Source organism: Carettochelys insculpta, chromosome 26, assembly GCF_033958435.1.
Source record: "Carettochelys insculpta isolate YL-2023 chromosome 26, ASM3395843v1, whole genome shotgun sequence".
Taxonomy (NCBI): Eukaryota; Metazoa; Chordata; order Testudines; family Carettochelyidae; genus Carettochelys; species Carettochelys insculpta.
In genome coordinates, this window is record NC_134162.1 from 3,044,413 (window position 1) to 3,064,387 (window position 19,975).

Genomic DNA, 19,975 nt, shown 5'->3' on the forward strand with positions numbered 1-19,975 from the left:
TGCTGTGCCAGTTCCCAGGGAGACCAAGCTCTTTAATGCTTCTTCCACCATCTCTGGAGTCATGGGGAGAGGGGTGGGGGAAAAGGTGACTTCGTTCAGCTGGAAACCCTGGTTCACGGTCTCCCTCCTGGCCTGCCTTTCCCAGCTGGCCTGGGGTCAGTGAGCTTTCACCGGCAGCCCCTCTCTGCTCCTGCACCACAGCGCTCTGCCTGCCTCGGCCGTCCTGCCCGAGGCCTCTCCTGCAAACCTTTGGGAGATGCTGGTGAGAGACCTGCTCTGGGCACGTGTCTGCAGCAGGGTCCAGCAGGAGTGTGGTAGAGCCGCTTTACCACACACGCTTGCAGTTGGGTTGTCAGCTGCTTGCAGGAGCCTTCTCCCCACAAGCAGGAACCTCTGGGCACAGCATGGGCTTGTAGGTCCTGCCCGAGCCAATCCTGCTCCCCAGGGCTGCCCCGACCCTCTTCGGGTCTAGAGTTTATGCACCTGGAAGTGGCCTGTGTTCCAGCAGAGACATCCCCTCCACACCGCAGAGCCTCATATGGGGGAGAAACAACAAGAAGTCCTGTGGCACCTTGTAGACTAACAGATATTTTGGAGCATCAGCTTTCGTGGGCAAAGACCCGCCATGGGAGATAAAAGGCGAGGTGAAACCCTGCCTTGGCTGTTCTGTTTTCGGGCTTTGTCAGGCTTGGAGCTAGGCCCAGACTCCTGGGGCTGCTGCAATCCAAATGACCCATAACCCCACTCAGGGGAGTGTCCCCACCAGCAGGTGTGTTAGGGGAGGTTTCCAGTGCACGACATTGGAGGCAGTTGTACGAGAGGCACAGGAGATCGCAGACATGCTCGTCCTGGCTGTGCTGAGGCCTCGGCTAGAGTCCGGAGTCCCGTGCTGGGGGGCCGTGTTTACAGGAAGACGTGGGCACGCTAGAGTCCAGAGCAGAGCAGCAAAAACGGGGAGAGATTAGAACAAAACAGTGCCAAGAAAAGGAGACGGGGGAGCTGCTCGCAGCCTCCAGATATGTGAAGGGCTGCTAGAAAGAGGGAGGGGAGGTGGCAAGCAATGTCATGGGCTTAATCAGCAGCCCAGGAGATGCAGGTTGGTGCTAAATCCTAATGCTCTGCAGATAGGTACGGTCTGGACCAGGCTTCCAAGGGAGACTGTGGAATCCCACCGCCGGCATGGTTCGGGAAGAGACATCCGTCTCCAGGGGCTGGGCTGGGCTGGGCTAGGTTTGCAGATGATACGAAACTGTTCAAGATAGTTTAAGTCCAAAGCAGACTGTGAATTCCCTTTCAAAAGGGTCTCACTAAACTAGGGGACTGGGTAACAAGATAGCAGATGAGTTTTAATGTTGATAAATGCAAAGTAATGCCTATTGGGAAAAAATAATACCAGCTATGACAACAAAAGAGCAGTCCAATAGCACTTTAAAGACAAACAAAATAATTTATTAGGTGAGCTTTCATGGGATAGACCCACCTCTTCAGGCCATAGCCAGAACAGACTCAATATTTAAGGCACAGAGAACCAAAAACAGGAATCAAGGTGGACAAATCAGAAAAAAAATTATCAAGGTGAGCAAATCAGAGAGTAGAGGGGCACGAGGGGTTGGGAGTCAAGAATTAGATTAAGCTAAGTATGCAAACGAGCCCAGAAAATTCCCCTCCTGGTTCAAACCACGTGTTAATGTGTCAAATTTGAATATAAAAGGGAGTTCGGCAGTCTCTCTTTCAAGAGTGTTGTGAAAATTCCTCTTGAGTAAGACGCAAACTTTTAAGTCATTAACAGAATGGCCCACTCCATTAAAATGCCGACTAACAGGTTTGTGGATCAGGAGTTGTTTTTGTGTCTGTTTTGTGCCCATTAATTCTTTGTGTAAGAGAGTTTGAAGCCTGTCTAATATACAAAGCATCTGGGCATTGTTGGCACATGATGGCATATATGATGTTAATTGAGGAACATGAGAATGTGCCCGTGATTCTGTGAATAACCTGGTTAGGTCCAGGGATGGTATTTCCAGAAAAGGTATGTGGACAAAGCTGGCAGCGGGCTTTGTTGCAAGGAGAAGTTCCAGGACTGGTGTTCCTGCGGTATAGACTGTGGCTGTTCGTAAGAATCCAACTATAATACAAAATGATGGGGACCAACTTAGCTATTGCCACTCAAGAGAGTCATTGTGGAGCATTCTCTGCAAACCTCCGCTCAATGAGCAGCAGCCGTCAAAAAAGCAAACTGAATGCTAGGAATCATTAAAAAGGGGATAGCGAATACGACAGAGAACATCTTATTGTCACTGTATAAAGCCATGGTACACCCACAGCTTGCATGCTGCCTGCGGCTCTGGTCGCCTCATCTCAAACAAGATGTCCTGGCGTTGGAAAAGGTTCAGAAAAAGGCAATAGAAATGATGAGGCATTTGGACCACACGTCCTAGGAGGAGAGGTTAAAAAGCCTGGGACTTTTCATCTGAGAGAAGTGGAGATGGAGGGGAAATGTGATAGAGGCGATAAAATCGTGACAGGAATGGAGAAAGTGAGTAACTGGAAGTTATTTACTTGTTCCCATGACAAAAGAGCTAAGGGCTTGTGACAAAGTGGGGCATGTGAGGGTTTTATTCCCCTGGTTTGGTTACATGTGTTTCCCCCATGTCCTGTAGCAACACGAGGTGAGTGCCTCAGTTTCCCTAGGCACCGCAGCAATAAATAGTGGTGAAGGGAGTTTGGGTGTGAGGACTTTTCACATGTAGGCAATGGCCCTCCAGGCTCTTTGCAACCCAGGTGACATCTTTCTTCCCCACGAACCGGGACAGAGGAGGCAGGAGGGGCCTGGCCGGTCTGAACTGGACCTGAGCTGTGGAGTGGGGCAGTCTGGTCTGGCTGGAGAGGGAGGAAGGGGGCCAGGGCCTGGCTCAGGGACACCCTCTGGCCCCCTCTCTCCAGGATAGATAGTACTGACGGCTTCTGTTCCTGTGCTGACCAATCCACAGTGCTACGCTGTGTCCCTGTCACCTCATAACCTCCTGCTCTCCCTGCGGAGTGAGAGTCACGTCTGACTGCAGGTGGGGGGCAGGCCCAGGGGACACCAAACGCCATGACATGGCCACCACATGAAATTAATAGGGTGAAGGTTTAAGGCGAACAAAAGGAAGTATTGCTTCTCATAGTACAGGGTCAACTTGTGGAACTCCTCGCCAGAGGAGGTTGTGAGGAGCAGGGCTTTAACAGGGTCCATCGATGGCTGTTAGCCGGGACATGCAGCAACGGTGTCCCTAGCCTCTGTCAGAGCCTGGAAACGGAGGACAGGAGAGGGATCACCCAGTGATTGCCTGTTCTGTTCATTCCCTCTGAGGCATCTGGCAGTGGCCTCTGTCAGAAGACAGGTTACCGGGTTAGACGGACCTTTGTCTGACCCATTGTGGCCGTTCTTATGGACGTTTACTTGGTCCTGTGTCAGCACAAAGGGCTGGACTTGACGGCTTCCTAAGGTCCCCTCCAGCCCCATATTGCTGCGATTTTATGCAAAGACTGGAAATTGGACGAGGTCTTCTATCTTCAGGTGTGTGGGCTCGTGTGAAAATGCAGGGTTTCCTGTTCGTTTCTTGTTTACAAATGCCTTGAGGAGACATTTGGTGGTTGGTTGCAGTGGTCCCTGGAAGCTGAGTGGTTGGGCGGCTGCCCGGGAGCGATTCAGGTGCCATCCAGCTGATTAGCAGGGTGCCCACAGCTGGCAGTGTGTGTTTCGATGGTGGTGGACATCTCCACGTGCTTGAATGCACATAATAAAATTTCATCCGCACATGGATGAGAAAAATCAGAGGGAACCTGGGCTGGGTCTGAAATTTGTTCTGGCCCTTCTGGGCGGTTCCTCGGAGTCATTTCAAGCAGGGCTTCATGACCTAGCTGAAGTTACGTGGCTTTTCTTCTGCTTCCGCAACTGGCTCAGCTTCCCCCATCTATGGAGAGTCTCAGCAGAAATTCCGATCCCTTCTGTAGTCCTAGGCACAAGGAGAGCGTTCTAGCAAGGCAGGGAGTCGTGCTAGGTCAGCGTCCAAGCTGCATTTGAACAGGTGACCTTTGGCAAGTTTAAAATACTCCCCGTTCCCATAGGCCGCGAATGCAAATCCAGACTCCTTGCTCCTTTTCTCTCTGTTGTCATGTTGCAGCATCACCACCCCCACGCATCAGACATCATGAGTCAGGCCACCCCAGCCGTGCGATCAGCTTAAAGAGCCTGGGATTAAAACCAAAAAAATCCGTGTTTGCTGCTCTTTTTCTTTGCCGGCTGGCTTGCGGGCTTTTGGGCCGCGCTCAGGTCATGTTTCAAGCCTGTCTCTGCCCCAGGGGCTGGGAAGAAGACGAGCTAAGATGCCTGTGGCACCCCCATCTGCAGGGCTGGGCCTTGGACGACACACACCGATGAGGAGCACCTCAGCATTGGGAAGAGCCAGGGAGTGGACGGTGGTTTGCAAACTTCCCGCCTGAACGTGGATTTAATCCAGCTTTGAAACACTGGAGAAAAATGCTACTTTCCCCCAACGCGGTTTCCTGACCGGTCCCGTCTCTCTTCGGGCTTTCCCGTTCTGTCTGCGGTCGCTGCCCTCTGACACAACGCTGGGCTGCATTTGTTCTGGGCGCCTCTGGGCCCAGTGAAGTGTGTGGTTGACCGGTCAGTCCGGAAGCGGGGTTCACACCTCGGAGGCTCGGCTGCATCGTACTGCCCCCCCAGCGGCTCTTCGACCTTGGCTCTCCCTGGCTTCCAGGTTCTCAGCCCCTGCCAGCCAGCAGAGCCTGCGGAAGTCTCCTGGGGCTGGTACAGCCTGTACCAAAGGGTTGCAACAGGCTGTCAGAGCGCAGGGAGCTCTGTCTGCAGCCGCTCCCATTGGAGGTATATTCAGTGACCAATCCATAGCAGGCCTGAGTCATGTCTGGCCCCACTCAGCCGAGTGTTGTGGGGGAGCTGCGAGCCTGGGGAGTCCCCTTGAGCAGGGGCTCCAGCTGTCTGCGACCCCCAGGAGCTGACGGCTCCCAGAGAGCTGAACCCACTCCACCCAGGGGCCTGCCTCGCTCCCAGCTGGGCGCCCCCTCCCTGCCCCCACGGTGCAAGGAACTGGCATGTCCAAGATGCCTCTGAGCCCAGCTGGGCACCTGGCAGATGTCCCACGACAGCAATGTCAACCAAGGGAGACCTGGACGGAGCAGCCCTGCCCCCAGCTCAGTGCCACTCTCTGTGCCAGCAACCAGGCGCCTTCCGCCCTTTGGGGTGGCAAAGGGCCTGAGGGGCAGTGTCTGTACTTGGGAGAGGAGTTACCCACTGCCCTGTGCTGTGGGCCCAGCCACAGGCGTGTTACCTGGCCTTGCCGGCTCCCTCCCTCCCCAGGCAGGAGAGGGTTGTGTTTGCAGGACAGGCTGGGCTCAGGTTCATGTCCCACTGCCCAGGGCCCCTCTGTGATGGAGTCGGGGGTGGGTGTGTGTAAGACTCAGGCTGGATGTGTATGTGACAGGCTGAGCAGCTCCCAGCAGCTAAGGATGACCCTCTGCTGTCTAGAGCAGCATCGAAGGGTCCTGTGGCACCTTATAGACTAACAGAAAAGTTTTGAGCATGAGCTCTCGTGAGCAAAGACTCACTTCATCAGAGCACCGTGGTGTCCAGGAGGTGGATCTCCTGTGTGGACTGTTCCAGGCTGAGGTTGATGTTGGGGTGAAAGTTGTTGAAGTCCCGGTGGATTCCTCCAGAGTCTCCTTCCCGTGGGTCCAGATGATGAAGATGTCATCAATGTAGCGTAAGCAGAGACGGGGTGTCAGTGGACGAGAGCTAAGGAAGCGCTGTTGCAGGTCAGCCATGAAAATATTGGCATATTGAGGGGCCATGCGGGTACCCATAGCTGTGCCGCTGGTTTGAAGGTCTATATCGTCGCCAAATCTGAAATAGTTGTGTGTGAGGATAAAGTTACAGGCTCAGCCATCAGATGTGCTGTAGCATCATCAGGGATACTGTTCTGGACAGCATTTGTTCCATCTTTGTGTGGGATGTTGGTATAGAGAGCCTCTACATCCATGGTGGCTAGGAGAGTGTTTTCTGGTAGGTCATGAATGTATTGCAGTTTTCTCAGGAAGTCAGTGGTGTCTCGGAGATAGCTGGGAGTGCTGGTGGCATAGGGTCTGAGGAGGGAGTCTGCTGTCTGTCCCCGAAGCTGGCAGGTAACCCCTCTGACCTAACAAAGAGTGAGGAGGAGCCAAGCTGCGTTTGAATCAGAGGCAGCAGTCGGAAGCTGGGGAGAGAGAGAAAAGGCAGCCAGCCGGGCGAGGGGGGAAGCTACACCCCAGAGGGGCACCCCTCAGGCTCCTCTCCCTAGGACGGATTGGAATGACTGTCTCTGCCGGCTGTACTGACACCTCTGTGCTGAGCTGGGCCTCTGTCGCCTAATAAACTTCCCGTTCTCCCTGCTGAGTGAGAGTCACTCCTGCCTGCGGTGGGGGTGCAGCACTTGGGGACCCCTGAACCCCATCACATGCCCCTAGGGCAGCAGCTCCCCAGAGGCCAGGACCTGGATCCTGCGCAGCAGGGAAGCAGCTTGCACAGAGCTAGGGGCATCCACCCCGGCGGAGAGCCACAGGAGAGCTGGGACGGCAGGGCCTGGCTTCACCTCGCACCAGGGGCTCCCTTTTGAGCACAGCAGCAAGGCCCGCCTGTGCGCATCCAGCCCCATGGCATGGCACAGACTCACTGCTCCCAGCCCTGGGGACAGACCGGCACGCGAGCTCTGCGAGGCACTTGAGCGTTACAACACTTACCTGTCCCGGTTTCTGAACCGGCCCCGTGTCTGCAAGTCAGGGCCCAAGTCCTGCATCTCTGCAGAGAGCCGGCTCCTGGGCCAGGGTTCTGGATACAGCGGTGCTCACCCATGTGTCCTCCAGCATCTCCCATCCCTATGGCCTCTGCTGTGTGATTGCAGCAGCGCCGGGTGAGACCAGGGCCCCATGGCGCTAGGCAGAGCAAGAGGCAGTCCCAGCCCTTAGTGCTGTGTGTCTACACAAGAGCCAGTGGTGGGAGGGGAAACTGGGGCACTGCAGAAGGCCATGATCTGCCCAAGGTCGCGCAGCAGCTCGGTGGCAGAGCCAGGGAGAGAACCGCGGTCTCCTGGTTTGTCCAGCAGTCCCCTGCTGTGTGTTGCTGGAGGCTGCATTATCCCCGAGGTGCTTAGTTGTCTCTTAACATTCGTCCTGCAGCATTTCTGGGGTTAAGCGTTAGTCAGTGACAATAAAAAGCACCAGAGACGGTCCCTTCCTGCACGAGAGCCTGTCTACGTGGGTGCCGTCCCGCTCCTCCGTGAGCACCTCGGGGCGGGTGCATATACTGCCCAGGCCTCAGGAGGGTGCAGACGCTCCTGAGGCTTTGATGGGAGTGGAGGTTTCAAAGCCACGCTGCAGGTGGCTGTGGACAGACTCCTTTTCTAGCCGGGCCGTTCCCCCGTGCGACGTCAGGTCACTAGCGCTGACTTCCCAGAGCACACAGCCCTCCTGCCTCTCCTCTCTCCACAGAGCAGGCCTGTCAGAAACAATCAGGCCAATTAGGGGCCCGAAATGAGATTAATCATGCAGATGGATCCAATTTGTTCCGTTGCGGTAGTGAAGTCAGAGTGCCCCAGCCAGGAAGGGCCGATGGATTTTTGCTTCACTGCCGAAGCGCCGTGCCACAGGCGCACTCCGGCCGCAGTCGGTGGTTGGAGATGGAGATGGTGCCTCCTGCCTCACTGACGCCCCTTTAAATTCTGTGGCTTCCTTTCCCGAGGGCCTGGCCTGTGTTCTTGGGACTCTTACGAGGGGAGCCAGCACTTTAAACCCTCCCCGAGATCAGCAAACCCTCAGGCCACGGGCACAGAGCTCTCAGTCCCAGCTTTCCACACCGCAGAGCACTGGCTCTGGTTAGACCCCCTTGCAGAGGGATGGAACAAGCTGTGACCCGCAGAGCCCTTACTGCCGGTCCCTGGAGAGCTGCCAGTTCTGGCAGCTCCAGCTGCTGCGCCGTACAAAGAAAGCTCGTGGCGTGGCCGTCAGAGCGGGTGGAATCAGAGGGCACTGCAAGCCCGGTGGCTTGGAGAGGGAGGCAGGAGAAGCTGCCTTCAAGGGCTGGAGATCGGAACAGGAACAGAACCATGTGGGTGCTGGGGCTGGCCAGCAACAGAGGAAGGTCAGAGGGAGATGTAACGGCTGGAGCAAGGGCTGAGAAGAGCCGAGGGGAGGCCCAGGCGCTGGGAGCACCGATGGGAGGGCATGCACTGAATTGCACTCCAGCAGGCCAGCACACGCACTGCTCTGGAGGCACAGAGCCAGGCTGCTGGAGAGGCTCCTCTCCCGTCACCTCCCAGCCCCACCGGCTGTAGGGGTTGCCGCCCGGGGGATTGTGGGTGAGGTGCGTGCGTGAGACGCGCCTTCTGTTAGGATGGGGTTTGTGCTGGGATGTTTGTGATGCGGGCTCAAGAAGCAGTACCAGGGCACCTGATCTCCCCTGGCCCTGCACCTTGGTGCCCATACCAGTGCGGCGCAGGCAGGAATCCCGCAGGAGCGCTTTGCACAGGTCTCAGTGGCAGGCACGGCTCAGGAGTGTCGGGCCCGGGGCCTTTGCATCCCTGGGAGTTACTGTGTGGCAGTCTGGGCTGCTCGTCCTGGATGCAGAGGAATGAGCTGGGGCGAGAAGTCCCATCGCTCAGCTGGAGCTGAGGAGCGTGTCTCTCTCTCCCCTGGGACTCGGGGCCTGCGGTCCTTGGACGAGGCGGCGGGAAACATATTACAGAAAAGCACCACGCACCAAAACTAACCTCGTGTTCAGTGGAGTCCTGCTTCACCCCGTGTGCACTGGCCAGGGGGCCGATGTCGGCGTAGATCTGGCGTTACTGCAGCCTCGAGGTGAGACTCAGCCGGGCCAGATCCAGGTCCCCTTCTGCCAGAGCTCTGGCTGATTCAGCCGCGGTAAACGCAGAGTGAGGCAAGAGAGCCAAGGGACGGGTGGGAGGTGCTTGTGTAGCTAAAGACAGTCGGATGTCACTTCAGCGCTGACTTCGGCAGAGTTCCCCTGGTTAACAGCAGCTCCGGAGGTAGCTGCACTGAAACGTGGCTGCCCAGCGGTCATAGCGAGGGCTGTGCGGGCAGGCTTAGCTGTGGCATTCCCTGACCTGGAGTACTGTCACTTGGCTTTTGTCATGATCTTTCGGACTAAAAGTTAAGGCCACACAGCTGGAAGGGGCCTTTTTCACGTCATCCCAGCGCATCAGCCTGTTCCGAAACACATCAGACTCCTTCCTTTACCACCAGTGATGTGATTGCCCCTACAGCTTGTGCTCGCAAGCAGGTCCCGAGCCTCCCTCCGCTGCCGGCTAGAAACGCTCGTCTAATTTCCAGCTCACACGTATTCGCGCCCTGTTTATCCCCATCTGTTCTGGTGCCAGCGCTGTCCTTCAGCTTCAGCCTGGCTGGTGTGTGGCCTTCCCCCAGTGTGTTTGCAGACAGCAATCATGTCCCCGTCTGCCTTCCTTTTGCCCTGTCTCCTCGTCAGACAGGTGCTCTGTCACTACTGGCTCTTCTCTGCACCTGCTCCAATTTTACTTTACACAGCTTATAAAAGCAAACTGACACCAGTCTGGAACCCCTTTGTGGGCACCTTAGTTAGACTCGGGAAGGAATCCAGTTAGGCTACCAGGCTGGCGAGCCCGGTGTAAACCGGAGCGTAAGAGAGAGGGGCCCGATCTGGATTTAAGAACCTCAGGTGATAACGAATCCACTGCATCTCTTGAAAGGTTTTCCCAGGGGTTAGTGACCCCCCGTGGTAGAAGTTTACCCTCCTTTCCAGTCTTCCTTCCATTAGCTTCACCTCCGTGACCTTGCGCTCAAAGTGCCTCCAAAGTTTCCCCCTAGCTTGTCTAAGAGCCTGAGCATCGGGAGCCTTTTGCAGGTTTCCGAGCCTTGTTCTTGTCGCTCTTTTCTTGCGCGGTTTCCATTTTCCCCCCCTCGTTTCTGGGCGCGCAGCCGCTAGAACAGGGCAGCGTATTCCTGCTTTGGTCTCCCCAAAGCCACAGCCAGAGGTGCTCCCAGTGCTGCTGGGCACAGAAGCAACCCTCGATTTCCTATTGCGCTTCTCGTCAGTAGCTCTCAAAGCACTCCCATGGCCTCACCAGGGAGACGGGGATGCAGTGGACCACGGAGCAGGTCCCCAAGGCTTGTGGCTGCGCCTGACTGGTTTTGCTTAGCTGAACATTGGGTGTCATGCAAGCCATGAAGCTTTGGAACACCCTGGCCCAGGTTTGGAGGGTCCCAGGTAGGTCTCTGAGTGCCCTTTTGGTTCATTTCCAAGCTGTGTTTATATCTTTCTCACTGATACCCAATTAGGCCTCCCTGTTTCACTTTCTGGTCCACTTAGAGGTATCCCAATTGAGACTGGAAAGCTTTTGACGGTCCAGCCTTCTGTGCACGAGCTAAGAGCGACAGCCGGGGCAAGATCTGCCCCACAGTTCTCTAATCCGCAAGGTGTCTCAGTCAGCGACAGAGGGGCAGAGACACTCTGAGCCAGTGCCCACAAAACGGGGTGCTAGTACTCAGCCAGTTCCCTGCCTACTCCTCCCCGTCAATCCCACAGCTGGGGCTGCTGAGGTGCCGGTACTTGGTACTGGCTAGTGCCGGCACAAAAAACGAGAAAAAAAAGCAGTTCTCTGAACCCCGCCCTCACGGAAGGGGAGTGAGACAGGAAAGATGCAGGAGGTGTTTTGATCTGAGACCCCCAGGAAAACCGACGTGCAACTTGGCTACCTTGTCGCCACTCCCAAGAATCAGTCGCAGGCTGGGCACAAGGACAAGATCCCAGTGGAATCTTGCTCCAAGACCGTCATATGTTATGCGAACACGGACACCCCAGCCTGGGATCCCCTTAGCAGCCCCTCACCTGTCCCCTCTGAGCTCAGCCCCCTGAATTTCAGCCCCAGGGAGCCTCTGGGGGGAAAACTCACCTGCCAAGGCCCAGAAGAGGAATGCGGCATGAAAAGGACTAGCTGGACGGTGTGAATCACTGCATGGAAGAGTAGCTTCCCCCTTCCCACACCCTCCATGGCCCCTCTAGTTAGGGCTGCCTACTTCAGCGAGGGCCACCACTGTGCACGGCTAGAGAGCAGCAGTCCCAGCCTGGTGTTGGCAGGACTCTGCCTGGGGTCCTTACACCTGGAGGAGCTGTGAGTGACACGAGCTCAGACTCACCACTGAGTTTAGCCCAAGAGATGCACCTGTCTCTGGGGAGATGCTGCCGGGGCCTTACCAGCAGCACACTAGGGAAGTGGGGGGAAAGACATGGGTGAACACGCTCGCTAGGGAAGGACGAGGGCTGGTCGAGCTGCACCCCGGAGGTGGGGTGTGGTGGTAGGGAACAGGCCGGGAACAGAAGAGACCCTTTCCAGAGGACAGGAATCAGGTCTGCCCACTTCCAGCTGGTGCAAAGGGCTTAGCCTAGTCCTGCAGCGACTGTGTGCTCAGCCCACTCTGGGGAGAAGCAGGGCCCCGAATCTGGAGCTAACAGGCTCTGACTATACCTGTGACAGGGCTGCTCATCCCTTCCCAGGCCCTGCGGACGGTTCTGGCAAGGGGTGCTGCCAGTGGTTCCTCCAAAACGTCCTCACCCCGCCCCCCTCAGCAGAGCGCCATGGCTGCTGTGGTATTTCCAGCCATGCAGCACCAGGGAGCAAGTTACTGGTGCAAAGGAGGACTGAGCATTGGGTTGTGGCTCCTGCCGCCTCCATTGTGTGCAAGAGGGGGAACTTCAGAACAGCCAGAGGGGGTGAGACTAAAGGTCCATCTAGACCAGCATCCTGTCCTCTGAAAGTGGCGACCTCCCATAGTCACAGATATGCGGCCGTGCCAGTCTGTATCTTCACAAAACGAAGCAGCAGTCCTGCAGCGCCTTAAAGATGAAGAAAATGATTAATTTATTAGGTGACGAGCTTCCGTGGGACAGGCCCACCTCTTCGGATCCGGAAAATTCTGAAGAGTTCTGAACAATTCCAGGAAAGTTCAGAATTTTCCGGATCCGAAGAAGTAGGTCTGCCCATGAAAGCTCATCACCTAATAAATACATCTTTTTGTTAGTCTTTAAAGTGCCGCAGGACTGATTTTCTATTCGCTGTGAAGCTAACTAGTTCTCTTTTGAATCCTGTTATAGAATCATAGAATCCGAGGGGTGGGTGGGACCTCAGGACGTCGTCTAGTCCAGCCCCCTGCCCAAAGCAGAATCAGCCCCAACTAAGTCATCCCAGCCAGGGCTTTGTCAAGCCAGGACTTAAAAACCTCTAGGGATGGAGATTCCACCACCTCTCTCAGCAACACATTCCAGTGTTTCACCACCCTCCTGGGGAAGTAGTTTTTCCTAATACCCAACCTACTCCTCCCCCTCTGTAACTTCAGACCATTACTCCTTGTTCTGCCATCTGTCACCACTGAGAACAGCCTCTCTCCACCCTCTTTAGAGCCCCCCTGTGGGAAGTTGAAGGCTGCTATCAAATCAACCCTCACTCTTCTCTTCTGCAAACTAAGTAACACCAACTCCCTCAGCCTCTCCTCATAGGTCATGTGCTTCAGCACAATCATTTTCATTGTCCTCCATCTTGGTCTTCACTGTATCTTCCGGTGAGGAGTTGCAGGGGTCATCTGTCCCCTGTGTGAAGCACTTCCTTTTGTTAGCTTTAAACCTGCTGGTGACCCCCAGTTCTTGTCTTATGGGAAGGAGGAAATAACTCTTCTTTATTCACTTTCTCCACATCAGTCATGATTTTATAGACCTCTATCAGATCCCCCCTCAGTCATCTCTTTTTTCAAGCTGAAGAGCCCCAGTCTTTCAACCACATCTGTACGCAGTATTCAAGCTGTGGGCGTACCGTGGCTTTATACAGAAGCAATAAAATATTCTCTGTCTTATTTAAAATATTCTCTGTATTTTAAAGAAGTCTTACTGAAGGCACAGGAACAAACAATCCTGCTGCATAGTAAGAAATGCAAACATGGTAGGCAACCAGCTTGGCTTAACAGGGAAATCCTTAGTCAGCTTAAATTCAAAAAGGATGCATACAAGAAATGGAAACGTGGACAGTTGACTAAGGAGGAGTATAAACATACGGCTGGAGAATGCCGGGCGGTAATCAGGAAAGTGAAAGCAGCTGGCAAGGGATGTGAAGAGTAACAAGAAGGGTTTCCACAGGCATGTGAACAATAAACCGGTTATCAGAGAAGGTGTGGGGCCATTACTGGATGAGGGAGGTAACCTAGTGACAGATGATGCAGGGAAAGCTGAAGTACTCAATGCTTTTTTTGCCTCAGTCTTCACGGACAAAGTCAACTTCCCCATGACGGTGCTAGACAGTGCAGTACGGGAAGGTGGAGGGCAGCCATCTGTGGGGAAGGAACAAGTTCTGAGCCATCTAGAAAAACTAGATGTGCACAAGTCCATGGGTCTGGATTTAATGCACCCCAGGGTACTGAGGGAATTGGCAGATGTCATTGCTGAACCTTTGGCCATTATCCTTGAAGACTCTTGGAGATCGGGGGAGATACCGGATGACTGGAAGAAGGCAAACGTAGTGCCCATCTTTAAAAAAGGAAAGAAGGACAATGCAGGGAACTATAGACCCATCAGCCTTACCTCAATCCCTGGGAAAATAATGGAGGGGATCCTCAAGGAATCCATTTTGGAGCACTTGGAAGAGGGGAAAGTGATCAAAAGTAGCCAACATGGATTCACCAGGGGCAAGTCCCGCCTGACCAATCGGATTAGCTTCTATGATGAGGTAACAAGCTCAGTGGACATGGGGAAGTCAGTGGATGTGATATACCTTGACTTCAGCAAGGCTTTTGATACGGTCTCCCACAACATTCTTGTCCATAAGTTAAGGAAATATGGATTGGATCCTTGGACTATAAGATGGATAGAAAGCTGGCTTGATGGTCAGGCCCAACGGGTAGCGGTCAATGGCTCAATATCTGGATGGCGGTCGGTTTCAAGCGGAGTGCCGCAAGGCTCGGTTCTGGGACCGGTGTTATTCAACATCTTTATTAATGACCCCGATGAGGGACTGGGTTGCACCCTCAGCTAGTTTGCAGATGACACAAAACTAGGGGGAGGGGTAGATACATTGGAGGGTAGAGAGAGAATCCAGAGGGACCTGGATAAATTGGAGGACCGGGCCAAAAGAAATCTGATGCAGTTCAATAAGGAGAAGTACAAAGTCCTGCACCTGGGGCGGAAGAATCCCAAACGTTGTTACAGGGTGGGGACCGACTGGCTCAGCAGCAGTACGATGGAAAGGGACCTAGGGGTTATGGTGGATGAAAGGCTGGATATGAGTAAACAGTGTGCCCTTGTAGCCAAGAAAGCTAACAACATACTGGGGTACATTAGGAGGAGTATTTCCAGCAGATCTAGAGAAGTAGTTATTCCTCTTTATTCGGCACTGGTGAGGCCACATCTGGAATATTGTGTCCAGTTTTGGTCCCCCCCCAGTATAAAAGGATGTGGATTTGCCGGAGCAGGTTCAGCGAAGGGCAACAAGAATGATTAAGGGTCTGGAGCACAAGACCTATGAGGAGAGGCTGAGGGATTTGGGCTTGTTTAGTTTACAGAAGAGAAAACTTAGAGGTGATTTAATATCACCCTTCAATTTCCAGAAGGGGAGCTCTAAAAAGGAGGGTGAGAAACTGTTCTCAGTGGTGTCAGATGGCAGAACAAGGAGCTATGGTCAGAAGTTGAAGAGGGAAAGGTGTAGGTTGGATATTAGGAAAAACTACTTCACCAGGCGGGTGGTGAAGCACTGGAATGCGTTGCCTAGAGAGGTGGTGGATTCTCCATCCCTTGAGGTTTCTAAGTCCCGGCTGGACAAGGTCCTGGCTGGGATGACTTAGTAGGGATTGATCCTGCTTGAAGCAGGGGGCTGGACTAGAAGACCTCCTGAGGTCCCTTCCAGCCATCTGATTCTGTGATTATTCTCTATCCCTTTCTTAAGATTTCCCAGCAGTCGGTTTGCCTCTTTGACTGCTGCAGCTCGTTGAGTGGCTGTTTGCAGAGAACTAGCCACAGTAACTCCAAGATCTCTCTCTCTTGAGCGGCAGCAGCTCATTTAGTCCCCGTCAGTTTGTATGAAGATTTGGAATTGCGTTTTCCGACGTGCATCACTTCTCTTCCGTCCTGTGCACTTGCGTGTGACCTCTGCTCTCGTGGCACTTCTCTTGGGGCTTCCCGCAGTCAGTGCTCGTTAATCTTGCTGGGAGCAGGGGCTGTCCAGGTGTGAGGCAGATGTTTTATTACATCTTCTTGCTGCTCACGATGAAGGGTTGGTTTGCAGGAGCAAATGGTGCAGCCTCACCAGGCTGTCAGTGAGGTGTAACCTAGGGCTGCACAGTAAGCGGTGTCCTCCCTTCTCGTGCTTGCAACAGTACAGCAAGGGGTAACCGGCGCCTTCTCTGGGCGGATCGCTTAATGACAGTGTTTGACAACTTCTGCTCTACTTGGGGCCCAGCCAGGAGCTCCACTCAGCTGCCGCCAGCATCATTTTCTGCACAGTCGTAGCCTGTATGCAGCAGAAAGAGCGTCAGCTGTGCTAGTGATGAGCAAAACCGTTCTGCCTGAGTAGGGTGTGAACGGGGGAAGCAACTGTGAATTGCCAAAGGTGCAGTTCTGTTTGCCCCCTCCCGACTTCTAGTCACGTGCTTCTCCCTTGGACAGAGCCAGCCATAGCCTGTGCTGCAGGCTTGCAGTCCAGTCTTCAGGCCGCTTCATCGTGTTCAGATCTCAGTGCCCAGCGTCAGTCTTGATGTTTCTGGGAGGGTCAGCTACAAAAGGGCAAGGAGAACCATGGAGATTTACCCCGAAGGCTTTGGATGGGGCTCCCAAGAGCTGGGAGAGCTGTGGGCTTCCCAGGGCCTGAGGACTGTCTGCTTACGGCAGTGATTCTCAACCAGAGGTATGCACGCCGCCAGGGTACACGGAGGGCTTCCAGGGGGCGTATCGTCTAGCTATTTGTCTTGTCGGCTAACACTCGACACAGAAAATAACTAGATTGTGCTGCTCTGTGTATGAGCTACCAAAATGGAAGGCAAAGATTTCTAGCCCAGTTGAGTTATATCATAGCTGTATAGTAAACGTGAGAAAGTTGGCCACTTTCAGCATTGCACAGGCTGTGACACTCGTATCGTTATTCTGATTTGACAAACAAATGCTTTTTAGCGAGGTGAAACTTGGGGGTAGGCGAGACGCTCCTGAAAGGGGTGCAGCAGTCTGAAGAGGTTGCATGCCGCTGGTCTAGAGCGATGCGAGTCATTTGCACCTGAACGCCTCTTACGTGTGGGCCAGCATATTAGGGGACTTTACCAACAAGCTATCTCTAACTTTGGAACCAGCATCAACGCGTAGGAGCCTTGGAATGTGCTTGAGCTGCTTCCAGCACGTTGGCTTTCTAGAGCCCCTACGCAATCCATACGTGTGCTTCACAGGCAGACAGGATACAGACAAATAAGCAACATACACAGATTCAGCAAATCACCAGCTTGCATTAGACACCTCCCTTGGCACGAGATTTGGTGCAAACCTAGGAGGGTGGTTGCATGTTCATTTTAAAATCCAAGGACGTCACATTGAGTAGATGGGGGGGGGATGCGGGGACCAGTTACCTCAGTGGGTCTGCTGGTATTGGAATCTGGAGCCCATGGTCTGGACAGGGCTGGGAGAACCCCCATTAGCTCTCTGGGTAACCTGTTCCTACAGGCCTGATCAGTAGGAATCAACGGCCAGAGCATGCAGAAAGAGCCCCGGAAAGTGGGCTGATGCAGACAGCTGGGGCTCTCCTTCGAGGGCATGCGTGAAGCCAGGCTCTGGCTCTGTACAGCCTGCCAGTGCTTAGGGGGCCGTATGGAAGGTGTTGGTTTCAGCCTAAAAGGTTTGGGAGTGGATAACAGCATAGCTACCACCAGGGTGAGGGGGCAGAGAGCTGCGAGCCTCCCTGGTTTAAGGGGGGTGGGGGGAGGCAGGGCATTCTCCACAGGTGGCCGCTGAACGCGCCAGGCTTGTTAACACCGGTGTGCTCGGCCAGGCCCGTTTGTCTGTGGGCGTTACGGATGGTGGAGCCCGAGGGAGGCGAGGGGCTCACCTTTGGGAAGAGGGTGAGGCTTTGCTCGGGGAAGGGCTGTCTGTGGGGTGGGGCCGGGGGCGGCATTTGACCAGCAATTCGCTGTTGGTGTCTTTCTGGCCGGGACATTGTGTTTCCCAGCGTCAGGAGCCCCCGAAGCTGCAGGGCAGGGCCACAATGGTGGTCTCGTGTGCCAGGGAGGGAGGGGGAGAAGGAAGCTGTGGGGCCAGGCCAGGGAAGGCAGCTCGGGGTCTCCGCTGGCTGCAGCACTGTGACCGTTTGCAGGAGTTTGCCACGCTGACCAGAGAGCTCAGCACCTGTCGGGAGCAGCTGCTGGAGAGGGAAGAGGAGATTTCGGAGCTGAAAGCCGAGCGGAATAACACACGGGTGAGTCCTGGGGAGCAAGGATTGCGCCTGGCCCTGCGGCCCGGCTGCTCTAAGGCGCTCAGAGCACTGCTGCTGTGTAACCCCTCCGCTCCCAGCTCAGGGGCTAACGATCCCGGAAGCAGCAGCACGGCCCTCGCCCTCACCCCGCTGCAAGCGCCAGCTCTACAGCACCCGTTGGCTGGGGGCATGTGGCTGCTGCTTCTGGGAGCTACTTGAGGAAAGAGGCCTCTGGAGCCTGCACCCCCTGGGCCTCCCCACCCCCTGCCCCGACCCCCAGCCCCCTTCCGCACCGTGAACCCCTTGGTTCCAGTGCAGGGCACCCTCCTTCACGCCAAGCCCCGCAGCCCTGGGCCCCCTCCCAGCCCATCGTCCCCTCTTGTGCACCCTGAACTCCTCATTACTGGCCCCACCGCAGCCCACACCCCACTGGTCACCGGGCAGGTGGCAGAGCCCAGCTCTGTGCCGCAGGGCTGGGTTGCTCACCCAGACTGGGGGCTGCTGTGGGCCTGTGCTCTGCAGCCGGGGAGGCAGGAAGTGGCCAGCGCAGACCCGGGGCTGAGCCCGCAGAGCGTGGCGGCTGCGGGAGGTGGTGCAGGCGTCTTCCTGCCTCTCTTCCAGCTTCTGCTGGAGCACCTGGAGTGCCTGGTCTCCAGGCACGAGCGCTCGCTGCGGATGACGGTGGTGAAGCGGCAGGCGCAGGCCCCGTCTGGCGTCTCCAGCGAAGTGGAAGTCCTCAAGGCGCTGAAGTCGCTGTTCGAACACCACAAAGCGCTGGACGAAAAGGTGAGCAGAGGGGCCTGGAGCCGGCGGGGGCTGTCCCGTTGCTGGAGCCAGCTGCCCTGCGCTCAGCATGCTCTGCTCCCGCACTCTCACCGGGCTCGCGTCCAGCCCCTACCGCTCTGTGCCCCAGGACAGAGAAGCCAGGGCGTGAGGCAGGTCCCAGAAGTAACCCGCACGCCAGGCCTGGCCCCACCTTCCGCGTCCCCCTCCTTGTCTCTGCCCAGGGAGATGCCGGTCCCTGAGCAGGGCTGCCGGGCTCTCGGCAGCTGTCTGGGGCACAACACCAGTGAGCTTCCCTTCCCCGGGGTTTTCTCTATAGCTGCCTGGAAAGAAGTGGGTCAGCCAGAGAGCTGCAGGCGTTGGCTTGTTTAACGCAGAGCTTCAGAGCCACTCGTGCTGTGTGACGCCAGCTCCCCCTTCCCTGCAGGCTGATGGTGCCGGGGACGGGCGGGCTGGCAGAACCTGCCTACAGGGCTCCCACTTGTCTAGTTGGAAGCCGCCTGGACCCCGGGGCTTCCACCCTGCCTCATGGGAGGCCTGGCCCCAGAGCTGTTCCCACATCTGTTTCTCCGTATCAGCCCAGTTCTCCTGGCCCTGCCCCTGCTGGACTCATAGAGCAGTGGAACTGGAAGGGACCTCGAGAGGTCACCGAGTCCGGTCCCCTGTGCTCATGGCAGGGCCAAACACCGTCAAGAGTAGACCATCCCCAAAAGGTGTCTATTGAACCTGCTCTTAAAAATCTCCAGGGATGGAGATTCCACAACCTCCCTGGGCAATTTATTCCAGTGTTTGACCACTTTTCCTAATGCCCAACCTAAACCTCCCTCGCTGCAGTTTAAGCCCATTGCCTCTTGTTCTATCCTCAGAGGCCAAGAAGACGAGTTCTTCTCCCCGCTCCTTGTAACAACCTTTTAGGTACTTGAAAGCTGCTCTCATGTCCCCTCTAAATTGTCTCTTTTCCAAACTAAACAAACCCACCTCGTAATCTCCTCTCCCAGCTCGTGTTCTCGAGAGCTTTCATCCTTTTAGTCGCTCTTCTCTGGACCCTCTCCAATTCCTCCCCCTCCTTAGCGACCCCCCACTCCCCTGTGCCCGTCTGGGAGACACTGCCGCCCACATGGCCAGGCAAGGCAGGTTCGGCTCTTTGTTCTGCCCCAACCAGCCTTGGCCCTCCCCAAGCTGTGGCTGACTTCCTGGCAGCGCAGTGCCCAGCTGGTAACCCAGGACTGGCCAGCCCTGCTCAGAGGGGGACTCGGCCTTCTGCCTGGGAACCCCTGTCTCCGCATTGCCAGCAGCCAGGGGGAGCAGAGGAGCGATTGGCCCGTGGGGCAGGGGAGTCGGGAGGGTTCAGACAGGCCTGCCGATGGGGTAGGGGCAAAGGGGGTGGTTGTCCCCAGGCCCCTTCGAAGTGCCCCAGCAGCGCCACTCGGGCTGTGCGCGGCTGTGACAGAGGGGTGGCGCTTCCCAGTCGCAAGCACAGAGCCTGAGCGGAGCAACGAAACTTTAACGAGGGAGGGACGTCACCGGGTGTTAATTAACTGGGTTCACAGCTGTCAGCTGGAACCTGCCCCAGAGCACGAGGGGCTGGGCCTTCTGCACCCGACCCCCCCCGCCACCCCCAAACTGAGCTCCCAGCGGTTGTCCTGGGCCAGTGGGGACCCGCTCCA

At 55.7% G+C, this 19,975-nt stretch overlaps 1 protein-coding gene across 1 annotated transcript in view; it reads left to right on the plus strand.

The window, feature by feature from the left end:
- The window catches only part of PPFIA4 (PTPRF interacting protein alpha 4), a 134,231-nt gene that overhangs the window by 64,820 nt on the left and 49,436 nt on the right, over positions 1 to 19,975 (plus strand). Inside the window, exons 3-4 of the mRNA XM_074977877.1 lie at positions 17,427 to 17,528; positions 18,147 to 18,311. Of these exons, the coding sequence (XP_074833978.1) occupies positions 17,427 to 17,528; positions 18,147 to 18,311 (267 nt within the window). The remainder of the gene's footprint in view (positions 1 to 17,426; positions 17,529 to 18,146; positions 18,312 to 19,975) is intronic.